General features: G+C 41.3%; 1 protein-coding gene across 1 annotated transcript; it reads right to left on the minus strand.

The window, feature by feature from the left end:
* Nucleotides 1-4,296: 4,296 nt before the first annotated feature.
* LOC127595627 (SAM pointed domain-containing Ets transcription factor-like) lies at nt 4,297-11,252 on the minus strand. Its single transcript, XM_052057273.1, has 6 exons — nt 10,982-11,252; nt 8,191-8,614; nt 6,477-6,674; nt 6,032-6,076; nt 5,796-5,918; nt 4,297-4,800 (listed from the first exon to the last, which is right to left on the minus strand). The coding sequence occupies exons 1-6, from the start codon at nt 11,036-11,038 to the stop codon at nt 4,622-4,624; spliced, it is 1,026 nt and encodes a 341-aa protein (XP_051913233.1). The 5' UTR covers nt 11,039-11,252; the 3' UTR covers nt 4,297-4,621.
* Nucleotides 11,253-14,355: the final 3,103 nt, after the last annotated feature.

Consider the following 14,355-nt stretch of genomic DNA (forward strand, 5'->3'; position numbering starts at 1 on the left):
GATGCATGCGCAGACAAGGGCACTAACTGGCAAAAGTAGCAGGTTCCATATTTTTACTCTAAACTTGATAAAAAATATCAAAATGATCAGGGTATCAAATAAGCTAAGTATTTCCATGCATAATGAGAAGAGGATTGTTTCATGTAGTTATATGCAAGTTATACCAGTATATATTGTTGGAATTTAATCGGGCCACTGGGGCATATGAACAATTAGCAATTCACCAAAACTATTTACTCAATGCCTGTTAGTTTATCTTCAAGGAAGGAAATCACTCCCAATTAAAAACCACATAAGAGAAGGTGTTCAATGTCACCGTCAGTATCTTTCAAACTCTGAGTTCAGAAATTTACAAACAGCCCTGGGTTGATTTTCTCCCGATCATTCAGTCTTGCAAGCGAACCGAGTCAGAAAAAGAAGACGCGCCACAGTAGGTAAGCCTCTGCATCTCGTCCTCGCTACCTGGCCCCCTTCCTCTATATGCTGTTGATATGAAACGGTTAACTGATTGTACACCAGTGATGGGCATTACCCAGCAGAGATATGCATTCAGGCCCTGGATGGACAGACCAATTTTGGGGCGGAGGACGGAGGATGAGGAGTTGTATTTATTTATTTATTTAGGGCAGACTAAGCACGGACGGAAGTGGGGTTTCATTCCTACCTTTAATCGTCCACTAACCAGGTTAGGTATGTGGTGTCGGGAGGCAAAATAACAATGCCACAGTGGAGCCAAACACTTTCATAATGCAACCCCAGTTTTTCTCTAGCAACACTGCCACCTTGTGTACAGTCAGAGAAGATAACAAAGTACCTACGGACACCCATTTCACGTGTGTTGTACTGTATATCTCTCGGTGTCCGTCCACCAAGATGTTTATGCCATTCTAAAAGTAAAGGTATTATTATTTTATTTTATCATTGTCACTATTTTTGTGCTGTGAAATACTAATAGTGAGTTGCTTATGCGTATGCGCGACGAATACGTCAAAGTTTGCCGTGAGAGTCCTGCACATTTTTCAAAGTCTGACATTGTGTAATGTTGCAAGACATGTAGTGGGTTTTGTATTTCATGGACAACGCGTTTCACTCGTCAAGTGATTCTGACAAGTCAAGCCAAGCCATTGGCTGACTTTGGGATGACTGGGATCCGTCCCTTGAGGTCAGGGTACTGCTCTGTATTTGTTTAGATTACATTTGATTTTGTTCCCTCATGTGCTCTTTTTGTCTCCACCTGTTCTCGTCAACCGTGTCCCTTGTGTTTGACCAATCAGGCCCCTCAACACTTTGTGACTTGTCCAGGTGTTTGTCGTTGACTCGTCACTTTGCTTTTATTTAGTTCCCTACGTTCTGTCAATCTTGGTTGGATCATTGTGAGAGTCTGTGTGCTTCTGTCATGTTTTGTATTTGTCATAGATTTTTGTTACTCTGGTTCATGTGGTTTGCTGGACTTTGTTCAAGTATTTGAGTTACTAACTCAGAGTTAGCTTCAACTTCTACAGTGTGTACCCTACATGTGCTTTTTTGTTTGTTAAACACATCTTGGTCAGTCCACCCAACCCACCCTGCCTCACAGCTTTTTGGGGTCCTCCACCTACCACCCGTCCGACATGACACTAAAATCCATAATACTTGAGCGATCACGCTAATATTTTCAGATGTTGATGTGAATATTCAATAAAGATGTCAAAATAAATTTTGGTGACCACCGATCGCAGTTTTGGCACATCAGGTGACGTTTAGATTCCTACGGGTTCTAAACGTTACATTACGGGTTTAGACTGTAATGTTGCATCACTCTATGCTAAGTGAGAAAGGACATATTACATTAGTGACTGCAACAAAAGAGGTATTTGAACCATTTAATACAAGATTCCATGGGGCACATAAACTTTTTGGAAAATTTAATATAAATGAATGCTTCCAGTTTAACGCGTTATTATCTGTATTCACTAAAATCAATTTTAACGGGATACATTTTTTGATCGCGAGATTAATGCGGCACCACATCACACCGGATATTACGTTGCTCTAAAATAAACCGGAAACAAAACAATGAGTGGGCCACACAAGTCCACATGCATGTCTGTTTAGCCAGGCATGGTTTGAGTGGGTGGCAGCGCGAGACACCGAAAACAGATACTTAAAGAGCTTATGAATGGAAACTTTACTTTTAAAAAGCTGCCAGATGGTTCCACTGACGAGACTACAGTTATTTGTGTGTTTTGCAGTCGTGAACTGAGCTATCGTCATAGCACGTCGAGTTTGAAATACCACTTAATGGCCAAGCACACAACTCCACCCCCTCGTCTAAGCCAGACAACTACGGAGAATTTCAAAGGGAAAAAATGGATAACCCAACGAAGAACAAATTTGGTGCAGCCATAGCTAAATATGGGGCTACTGCATGCAAGCCTGTCAACATTGTCCACAGCTAGACTCGAGCTGAAATCAATCACATTGCATCTAACGACTCCACTACGAATTGCCTGCGAGAGCCACCATTACATGCTATGTACAGAAACTGTACAAAGCGGAGATGGCTAAGGCACACCAAGTGTTGGAGAAGACACTGTTTCGGAAGAGATATAAGAGACTAGGTTGATGAGCCTCTGGCGAATAAAGAGCAGGTAGCTCGACTGCTATGTTCAAAGCAAACTTGAGAAAAAGGAAGTGTGAACCCGTGGTTTAACTGCACTATAGGCTGAGTACTAGTTTACCTTACATGTGCACTTTATAATTTTATATTACTCTGTTTTGATTCCCTAAAAAGGGCTCTTAAAGGGGCTGTTGTATGACAAAATATTTTTTCACTGTTATTGATAGAAAGTTATATTGTGTGAGAGATTATGTGCTCCAAGTGTGAATAACAAGTGAAAAAAAAAGTTGTTTAAAATTGAAAATCGAAATTGTTATTTCAGTAAATATTTATATTTTGCACAAAGAAAACTAATCCATGATTCCTTGTTGATGAGAGCATTAAAATGGGAAAAATAGGATAAAAAGAAATCAAGAATAGGAGAAAAGGAAATTTAGAATAGATAAAAATAGGTGATTAATTATGATTAATTGTAAGTTAACTATGAAATTATACATCTTATCGTGATTAAATATTTTAATCATTTGACAGCATTACTATAAATATTATTTTTCTTTTCAATTCTGTAGCAGACGATTGTCGAAGCCATATGTAGACCCATCCACCATATTGTATGTAGCTTTAATATTAAATATAAATTCACCAATCATAAAACTCATATAGTCAAAATGAATATTTCCGTATTAATCCAATGACTTTTTGCTCCAAGAGCAAGGATGAAGCATATTCAGAATTTGCTGCACTTTGCCACATCCAATATATATTTCTGCAGCGTTGACGTACTCTGTAGAAGGTGTCTTTGTACTACAGTATATTCATTCATTTTCTGAGCCGCTTGATCCTCACGAGGGTCGCAGGGGGTGCTGAAGCCTATCCCAGCTGTCTTCGGGCAGTAGGCGGGAGACACCCTGAATCGGTTGCCAGCCAATCGCAGGGCACACAGAAACGAACAACCATTCACACTCACACTCACACCTAGGAACAATTTAGAGCGTCCAATCAGCCTGCCATGCATGTTTTGGGAATGTGGGAGGAAACCGGAGCACCCGGAGAAAACCCACGCAGGCCCGGGGAGAACATGCAAACTCCACACAGGGAGGCCGGAGCTGGAATCGAACCCGGTACCTCTGCACTGTGAAGCCAACGTTCAATTCCAGCTGCGGCCTGTACGGAGTTTGCATGTTCTCCCCGGGCGTGCGTGGGTTTTCTCTGGGTACTGCGGTTTCCTCCCACATTCCAAAAATATGCATGGCAGGCTGATTGAACACTCTAAATTGTCCCTAGTTGTGAGTGTGAGCACGGATGGTTGTTCATCTCTGTGTGTACTGCGATTGGCTGGCAACTGGCTGAAGGTGTCCCCCGCCTGCTGCCCGAAGACGGCTGGGATAGGCTCCGGCACCCCACATGACCAATGTGAGGATAAAGCGGAAAATGGATCAGAAATGATATTGACTAATACAAAATGATAATCTTTAGTGTGTCATATACTTCTCACTTGGTTATTACCAACAAATAATTTGAAATATACTTATTTACAAATAAATAAAAAAGGTAGATCATTTGAACTCGGTTATTTAATAAGTAAAAGTGTGGGCACCCATGCTGTAAGTGCAAGTGGCCCACAACAGAAAATGAATTAGATACCCCTGCAAAGGTGACATAGAAGAAAAAGAAACCAAACGGTTGAAATTGTTACGTTCACTCACAAAAAGAAGAAATGGTCAACTTTATTTTTTTCATATTTTAGTCTCCCATTTTTTTTGTTGAGAGAAACTTATTTCCTTTTTACAGCCTCCAATACAAAATGACTTGAGATGTCTGCAGTGTGCTTAAAACAATAAAAGAATATAATCATTTTCACGTGAGCCTGTAATAGGCAGAAGTGCACTTTTCAGTAGGCAGTCTTTACAAATAAAATGAAAGCTCAAATACATCAGAGAGATTACAAGTTATTTTGTTTATGTCCAGCACATTTAGATTTTTTTCCAGCTTGGTGGCCTCCTGATGCAGCAAACAGCTTGATCATATGGGGTGAACAAATTGGTAGACCAGTCTGCGTGACACATCCGGCTTTCGAATGATGCCCTTCTTGTAGTACTGGCGTATAGATCGACTCAGTTTGTCATAGTTCATTGCTGGACGGTTCTTTCTGATGCCCCATAGCCTGGCCACATGAGCTGAGTCTTCTATTTTGAAAATTCCTATGGACAGAGGGGGAAAAGTGTCACTGTCACATTGGTGAGGCCACATCTCAACCAGACTCAATCATGCTTAACATTGCCCAAGACATGGTGGCCAGTTATTCATTGCAAAACCAGTGATTTATCATGTTGGAAACTTTTTACTCCAAGGTATGTGCTTTCAGGTCACAAATATTTGTCTCGAATGTAGTTTTGCTTCACCTGTACACTGTATGAGAAAAGAGCAGCTGAGAGAGCTGGAGGGGTTGTGACATTACATTTCAACCATGGACATTTAGACTAGCCGAGCAATGCAGTTTGATAGCGCTCCTTTTTTATGTTAAATTGTTGAGCATTTCAAACATCCATCTAGCCATTTTGTAATCCGCTTATCCTGACTAGGGCCGTGGGCATGTTGAGAACTATCTCAGCTGTCTTCAGGCAGGAGGTGTTGTGCACTCTGAACTGGGCTGCCAGCAATTCTCAGAGCATTTAAAATATTCATTTATTAAGTAGGCTATAATTTTTACTCGCATGTTTTGGGAAAAAAAAACACAAGAAGAAGCCCTAATTTTCATGTCGTCTGTAAATTATGATATTTATTCATATTTCTGTGGAGGTTGCTGCAAGTTGATTTAGTAACTGGAAACAAAGCAACAACAAATAGAACATTTGTTCAAGAGTATTGTCATTTATGTATTTATGTTTGGATAAGCAAAGGGGGAAAAGTGAAATAGATTACCAGTACAATTCAACATTAATTTTGTGAATAAAAGGAGGTATTTTACTGTATTTTAAAGACTTACCGCTCAGCTTTACAATTACAAGTACGGTATATTGTTTCAGGATAACATCTTTTCTGGTATATAAATAATCACTGAATTGGAGAAACATAGATATTCAAAAGTGTTGGATCACTCAAACCTGACCAGCTCATCATCAAACCAAATTTACATTGTCTTGATCATATTAAAATTTCCCACTGTCTCAGTGGACGGCAGCTTTCGAGTCCTTACCCTTCTCTTTGTTAATCCAGCGGATACAGCGGCTGTAGTTGTGCGGCTTGTGGAGCAACTCCCGAAGGAACTGCCACAAGTGAATGGGCTGGCTTGGACAGTTGCACCAAGAATTGTTGTTTGCTAAAAACAACAAAAAGAAAGTAGAACTTCAGTCGCTGCATTCATAGCTTTACCTATTTAGTGCAATCACTGTTTTAAATCCACGCAGAAATGTGTAAAAATTAGTTACTTACCCGACTTAAAGTCTTCTGGTGGGCACTGGTCCTTCATTGCTGCAGCTAATAGAAAGTGACACAAAATTAAACAAACAGCTTTCCCCACACAGCGTTGACTAATCCCAGCAAAGTTCAGTTCCATCACTCCATCCTTTTCCCAACGGCTTTATCTTCACGAGGTTCGCGGGCATGCCGAAGCCTATCCCAGCTTTCTGCGCAGTAGGTGGGGTACACCCTGAACTTGTTGCCAGCAAATCGCAGGGCACACATAAACCAACAAGCGCTTACACTCACAAGTAACAACCACACCTGGGGACGATTTAGAGTGTTCCTTTAACCTACCACGAATGTGGGATGGAACCGGAGTACCTGGAGAAAACCCACACAGGCACGAGGAGAACATACAAACTCCACACAAGAAGGTCGAGGCCTGAATCGATTTCCCACCTGCCTCAAATCTTACCAGATCTCCAGATGTCGAGATGAGCATATAGCATGTCTCCAAATTGCGAGGAACGTTCTCTGAAGTCCGCCTCGGTCATGGAGCACAAGTCCCTTCCACTCAACTCCTTGAAGAGCGTGCTTATGTGTGGCAGTCGGTACAAGTGCTCCGTCCACAGCAGCCATTTGTAAACGTGCACGCAGTTCCACTCTTGAGGGTCTGTGGAGGAAAATTCAAACAAGACTATTGACGAAATATACCCCTGGAAGTCATGCTATTGTGTCATTGGGCCAAAATACCTGACAAATAAATGATGGAGTATGATGATGGGTGGCCCATGACATCATAGGAATAAAATTTGAATAAATAGTTACTTCATGCAACCTTACGATGTATGAAGTGTCAATACTGAGCTGAATTGCACTACGAGAAAATAGTTTGTACAGTATGTACAGTATTTTGGTTTGTATCATATACCGGTAGTACACTCAGCTGAAATCTTTTTTGATGAACGTAATGTCATGGTGTCATGATTCGGTTTAGGGACCAACAGGTGGCACTGTAGGGCTCTCCCGGCAGCTGCACACTTGTTGGTCATAGGTAATTAGGGCTCTAAAAGGACTCCCAGCCCGAACACTCAGTGTCGGGTCATTGTTGCTTCTTGCTACTGTCATGTCTGATTGTTTGCTCTTCCTTTGCTGCTGGCATGTTTGTTCTAGTAGTGTTTTGGTTATTGATAGTTTTTGTTTAAGTCATGGTTTTTGTTTGTTACTTTGGACTTTGTTTTGGATTTAGTTTTCTTTGTTTATCAATACACTTCTTCAAATAAACCCTGCTCCTCCCTCCTGCCTGCTTTTGGGGACTAACATCACCACGCAACGTGACACATGGAGATTTTCCATTCAGATTTTAAGATACTGCATAGCACAGAGCCAGCCATGTTACACATTTTTTAATGACATCCTCGTGGCAAATGACACTGGATAGTGTGTGTCTTGTTTTGTTGGACTGGACTGCAGTGTTTGATACGGTGGACCACAGTAATCTGTTGGCTCATTTGCAGCACCAGGTAGGCATTAGTGGTAGTGTTCTAGAATGGTTGAGATGCGATTTGGCCAGCAGGACTTTTTGTGTTAGTCTTGTGCGCTATGAGTCCCACTGTATCCACTGTGGTATGGTGTTCCACAGGGTTCAATGTCTGGCAGGCTAATCATCCAATCATGACAGTGCCATCCCCAGTCTGCACGATGTTAGATTGCTGAATAGCTTTAATTATTTTTAGTTTTGCTCTTTAAACCAAACATAAAATGACAAAGCAATCGAGTCTGTCAAGACATCATGTCTCAAGCAAAATCCAAGTCCAGTCTCAAGTCTTTTAGTTTTTGTTAAATCCAATTAAAAATGAATTGAGTCCCAATGGCTGGAGTCCGAGCTCTGAAAACTCTAAATGGTACCTATTCTGAGGTTTCATCATAGAAAACACAGAAACAAATTTGTGTGGCTGCTAAATTATTTCTGGAACGGCATGTGCTTTGACACAGCAAACAATCAGCGTCACGCTGAAAGATTTTTCAGGCTGTCAGTTAAAAGGGAGGTGTGAAGGTCGTCTGTTTGCACAAGGTGTGTAGGTCCCCAGAGGCTCATTAGGCGTGTGCGCATATTCATAGCTAGAGCAGTGCAGTATTTGAAGTTCCATCAAAAGCTATATTATCTCACATGAAACCACTAGTTGTACCTGGTGCAATGTTGAGCAGCTTGCAAGCTTTGTTGACATCACTCAGCACTTCTCCCACCACCATTGACTGGACCTGCTCCAGACAATGTTCCTCTGCTATTCCCTGCACTTCAATGAGAGTGTTCTGAGTTGGGCTGAGTATGGGTGGGCTTGGTTCTAGACTCCCCAAACCTTGAGGAAGAAGGGCAGCAGCCTCTGCCATGCTCAGATCTTCACGAGCTAACCCATCATTACCAGTCAGGCACACGAGTGGCCAGCTAAGCTCTGGCAGGCCCAACAAACTGTGTGAAGGTTTGATATCCTCTGTCTCCTCCGCCCAGCGAATCCCATCACCGTCATATGGGGGACTTAAGCAGAGACATGAACGTCCTGTGGAGCCCATGTGATCATGACCCGAACTCCCCATGCTCAAATTTATGCAAGGCTGCAAAAGAAAAGCAGATGATTTTGAAGACACACTCAAATGATGCTTATCATATACATTCAACCAAAACAGTCCAGTTGCTATCGATTCAATACCCTTACAATGAAATGACCCAGTGGAATGAGAATATTCCCGAGCGTTTATTGATGCTGTGTTGAATGTGCCACATTTAAAGAGCAGCGATTCCATAGCCAATTTGCTTTTTGTCCCCTTTTATTCATTGAATTAGGACGGCACATAGTAATCAACTTATCTGGATTATGATTACTCTTTATCGATTACTATTATCGATTACGCATCGAAATATGTCTGAGCACAATAGCTCAAATTCATAGAACAAGTTTACAGGTGTGAGAAAGAGCACAGAACTCATCATGTGGACAAAGTGGACACTTATTCTTTCGCGGACATAAGGAAAGAGAATTTAGAACAAAAGTAGGGTACACTTGTGTTTTTAGTTTGGAGGAGTGGATAACAACGAGCGTGACTTAAACAACTGGATGCACATTGACTGCCGTCCGCAAGTTTGGTTGCAGTGAAAACTTGCTCTTCCTGATATTCCTTCCTCCAAAGTAAACAGTTACTCTTTCTCTATGTCGATGTGAGTGTGTGAGCAGAGAGAGAGAGAGAGTGAGAGTGTGAGAGCAAGTGAGTACACACACCAAACTATACAGCAAATAACGTCCCAAAACTATTCAATCCAAAACGTCAAATCTCTTTGAAACAAGATGTGTAGAATCAGCAGTCTGTCACAAACAAATTAATCTCAAGTAAGGGTCCCCAACAGCCAGAGACTGTTACACCCGCGCTGCAAGAAGGAGAGATACCGACGCTCGTTCCTACCGACTGCTGTCAGGCTGATGAATAAAAATAACAACAATGATTAAATGATGTGAAAGACAATTGTAAATAGCAATGCGATTTATCCATTTTGTGTTTATATTGCACTTAATTGAACTGTGTTTGTTGTTTTTTTTTTCTTCTTTCTTCTTTCTACCTACATTATTGCTGCTGGAGGCTGTAAATTTCCCCAGTGTGGGACAAATAAAGGATATATTATATTACCTTAACATGGTACCCTTGGGCACCAGGGCGCACCCAAGCACACCATGCGTGATTTTTGTAATTATTATTTTTTTAATTTTACTGCTGTAAATGTGGAACAGTCGAACTTCATTACAACATACCTCGAGGGACATAACAACTCTGTACATTATAACGGTAGTTCATCGTAACTATTTCCAATAAAATGGCTGCCAACTACGATGTATAATACAATACAATATGAACATTTATAGATGTAAAAAATGAATGTGTAATACAAGATAAACGTGATAATTACAAATACGTGTGAACAGTATGAAAAACAAATGATTTTATCAGACATGAACCAAACAACTGGAGCGTTCTAACTTCACCTCTCAAAATATTCAGTCAGCAAATGTTACCGTCATAAGATAACTGCACCGATGTCTGGGAGATTCCCTTTCAAAAGTGAGAGACCATTTCAACTTTCACAGACAGCAAGATTCGCTTCCGTTTACCAGACATGTTTTCATACGATGTGCACAGGACTGCGCCATGCAACAACGTACCGAGTCGAACAGTAGCGTTGCTAACCAACGAAGGGGAATCCTGCGCTGTACATTTTGTTCATAAGCAAGGTCACGGCGGCAGTTAGCTTCCCAAGGTTCGTTGTAATGAAGGCCTTTTCACTATTTTGGGGGGGTGGGGGGGGGGGGGAATCTGGTGTTCGTTGTAAACATTGTAAGAAATCGGGACTTTGGAATGTGAATGTTGAAGCAGTGAAAACGTAAATGGGGTACGTTGAAATGAGGTTCGACTTTAATGACAATACTGTATATTTCGAAAAACCTAGTTGAGTTCAAAGGTCAGTATTGGAACAAACCAGAGCTTTCTTGGAGACAAGCGAGTGGGCGCGGTTGACATGAGATGATTCTTTGCCAAATAAATTGAGCCAATTTGTTATTTCAGACAGATATATCGAGTCGGTAGCCCTTTGCCTCAACCAGTAGCCAAGAAGTAGCTCTCACTTTCAAGAGGGTTGGTGACCCCTGATCTCAAGGTTAATTTGCTGATGTAAAACAACACTGAAAGAATAACACAAAGGGCAAATATAACATTTCTATGAAGCTCTTTTGTATGGTATATCTCATGAATGAAAATAATAACAAGCATTCCACTGCAAAACTTAGTACTGCACATAAATAGTTTTAAAAGATGTTTTTAATCATGCAATTTTACTCCGTTTGGCACCGCAGCATACAGGATTTGACGTTTTTGGTCCAACGAGGATAGAATGTATGATGTAACATTGTTCTATTAATTGTATTGGAAATTTCTTACCATAGCCGTTGGCTCAAAGTGGGCGCCAGGGGAGATCACTTTCCCCTCCTGATGCATCTGCTCCACTTTGCCTGCGTTCGACCCTGAAATGGTTTTGCACTCTGCTGCAGCGCTCAAACTCACTTGCCTCAGGGCAAAAACTAGCTCTATGTCAAACAGAGGTCCTTGTTAATTTAGAGTTGTGTTGCTTCAATCCACATCGACCCCTGGGACACCTTGTTTGATATCAAGCCCTTAGGAGAAAGCGCCTGACTTCTAATTTGAGTTGTGAAAAATGGGGTGTGAACCAACAAGAAGGGAGGGGCCTATTTGGCCCAAACTTAAGCAATAATATTTTTTTAAGAGTTATTGAAGTAAGCAAACGTTCAAGTTAAGTCAGGCTTTGTGAAGTATACTAAAGGATTATTAAAACGACACACAGCTGAAAGTACATCAATCGCTTGATGCAAGCATAAAACAAAATTCAGAACCTTCACAATGGTAAGAGAGGTACATGTATAATCGGAAGCTTAGTTTAGTTTCACCGCCTCATGAATGCATGTGGTGAATTCATAGCACATGTCTAAATTTAGTGTGTGCGTGTGTGTGGGGGGGTTCCCATTATTGAAAAATGTCTTGAGTTGTAGATTAATACTTAAGTCAAACATTAAGCAAACATTATGAACAAATACTAATTGACTTATTTGCTCAACTCCAAAAACATGTTGGCACATTTTGCCTAGATGACAGCTTTGCACATCTTGGTATTTTCTCCATCAGCTTTATGATGTGGATGATGCTAAAACGTTAAACGTTAATAACTTCAATTTCTTGACCCCTTCATGTGTTTTTTGATGCACTTCACAATTGATGAATTTTAACAAAATTTTAACTGCTACTCCAAAATACAATCTGGGGCTACGGTGGGGACACCTACTGTAGGTCTCATTCCTCCTTTCAAATAATTTAATTAGTTATGTTGACAAATCCAAAATGCTCCTTAATATTTTCTGTGTAGAAAATGCTTTGCGTGATTAACAGACCAAGCAACTGTACAAATGTAGAAATACTTCTTCTGGAGAAAAAAAAAGCAGGAGGGGGGGAGGGGGATCTTTGATCTTAAGGATGTTCAACGTAGCCAGTTTGAGTATTTTTGAAAAATGTATCTCACATTGGTTGAAGAACATGAACAGAAACCTATATAACTCTTCTGATGAGTTGTTTTGAAAAGTGGAAGACTCTCATTGGAAATTCAAACAACAAAGACCAGCAAGTTATGAACGCGTGAGAAAGAATTGTGTCAATGTTTGCTTTCACTAAACTATGTTCAATTATTCTAAAGAGCTGCTTAAATTACCCTCCTTCCACCCAAGTTGGTCATTTTTATTTTATTTTTTTACCAGGTTTGCACATCAAAAGGAATTGTGATCGAGTAGCGTCCACATTTCCCTCATGCTACCCAGAAGGGTGAACAGCAAACGTTTCCTCAGGTTGTTTATTGTGCTGTCGGACATGAGCCGTTGAGAGGAGCGCCATGCAGACCAGTAAGCCTCCAGGCAAGCATGTAACCTGGCTCCTCCTTTCCAATAAATAGAGGCGAAAAGAGATCTGATAACAAGTTGCTGTCTTCCTCTGAATTTGAAACCTAAACTTTCTCTCCCAATACTGTACTGTTTTTCAAAATGTTCATAGCTATGCGACAACACATTTCTCCCTCACCTTTTAATGTGCCAAAAAAGGCAGAGATGGCTTGTCTAACATGTTACTGTAACTCTGTGCATTTACTCTATGACCAACTCTCTGTCAAATAAACTTGTACATCAACTGTCGCCTCCCTCCATAATACAGGTAACAGCTGAGCCATAGGGCCCTATTTTCGTGCGTAGTTCAAGTCGAGTTCAGTCTTAAATGTGCGCATCGGTGGAATTTTTCTTTTTTTCGTGACCAAACGCTACATCACTTTTGTAGACAAGCACTTTTAGAAGACAATCAAAACGGCTCCCCTCAATCCTTTCAAATGCAGTGCAGGATTGGTGAGCGGTCTGCATAGAGGAAGCATAACAGACTCGCTGGAGTCCGTGCAGGAGATTGGAGTGCACAAACTACATTTATTAGTAACTGTAGATCTCCACTTGTGGATGAGTTGGCTGTTGCGAAGTGGGCATATGGAGACCGCACCTTCCATACCCAATCGGGCATCTCTGTGACAACCCGAACACACACAACAGTTGTGCTGCAGTCAGGGAGGTGCTATTAAAATATATGCAAGATAATACAATTAATTGAGTTCTAAAATGATTCAGAGGGTTTAATACACCATTGTCACAGACACAACTCTTGGTATGCTTAGTCTGGTGCAGCCTGGTCTGCCAAATTCCCCAAGACAGTCAACAAGACTGACCCCACCATGAAAATGAAGATGCACTCTTTTTTAACACTTTTTAAGCACTGAGCGCATGTGCGCCTCTCTATGAAAATAGGGCCCTTCGTTCTCTTTCAAAGGACTCAAGGGCACTACAACGCCTTCAAAGATGGCATCACCATCCAATAGAAGAACAGTATCTAGAGTAGTGGTTTTTAACCTGGGTTCGATTGAATCCCAGGGGTTCGGTGAATCGTCTCAGGGGTTCGACGGAGAGCCTGCCATGGAGGTTAAGACACACCAATCAACATCAACATGTCAGTTGGTTATGAGACGTCCGCACAGCTATCTCTGGCTGCAGATGATCACATTACATTGCTTGTCCAATCAGTGCTGTGGGAAATTTAGTTCGCTCAGTAGTCAACATGTGATTTTTTTTTTTTAAAGACTGATTTAATACATGCTATGTCGAGCAAAAAAAAAAACCCAAAGTGGTCGGACAAATATGCACCACATGGATTCATATGCATCACGGAACGTGATGGGACTCAGCATCCTATCTGAATGATTTGTCATGCCAGATTGAGCAACTCTCATCTCGCACCGGCAAAACTGAAGGAACATATGTTGAATTTGTATTTTTCAGTAATGAAGGGTTCGATGAATGTGCATATGAACTGTTTGGGTTCGGTACCTCGAATAAGGATAAGAGCCACTGGGCTAATGTGTTGCCGTGGACCACATCCATTTGTGTTCATGCCCGGGTGGAGCAGTGTTCCACATTTGTTCAATACAGCCATCTATCCATTTTCAACACCCATTACCCAGGGCATAGGGTTGGGGTGTAGCGTGTGCTGGAGCTTGTCCCAGCTGACTTCGGGGTGGAAGGTGGACGATACCCTCAACTGGTCGGGAATCAATCGCAGGGCACATCTGGAGATGAACAACCATTCACACCATCACTGAGTCAGGCGAGTGTATCACGACACCATCAGCGACGTTCCTTGTTTGATACAAACAAGACAGAAAGCGC

Source organism: Hippocampus zosterae, chromosome 2 (assembly GCF_025434085.1).
Source record: "Hippocampus zosterae strain Florida chromosome 2, ASM2543408v3, whole genome shotgun sequence".
Taxonomy (NCBI): Eukaryota; Metazoa; Chordata; class Actinopteri; order Syngnathiformes; family Syngnathidae; genus Hippocampus; species Hippocampus zosterae.

What these genes read in the sequence shown, in the direction of transcription:
- LOC127595627 (XM_052057273.1), bottom strand. Translation starts at nt 11,038, where the DNA reads ATGCATCAGGAGGGGAAAGTGATCTCCCCTGGCGCCCACTTTGAGCCA. An exon ending in ACCAGAAGACTTTAAGTCGG is followed by an intron (nt 5,919 to 6,031) that starts GTAAGTAACTAA and finishes TGTTGTTTTTAG; the next exon opens with CAAACAACAATTCTTGGTGC. An exon ending in CTGGATTAACAAAGAGAAGG is followed by an intron (nt 4,801 to 5,795) that starts GTAAGGACTCGA and finishes CTCTGTCCATAG; the next exon opens with GAATTTTCAAAATAGAAGAC.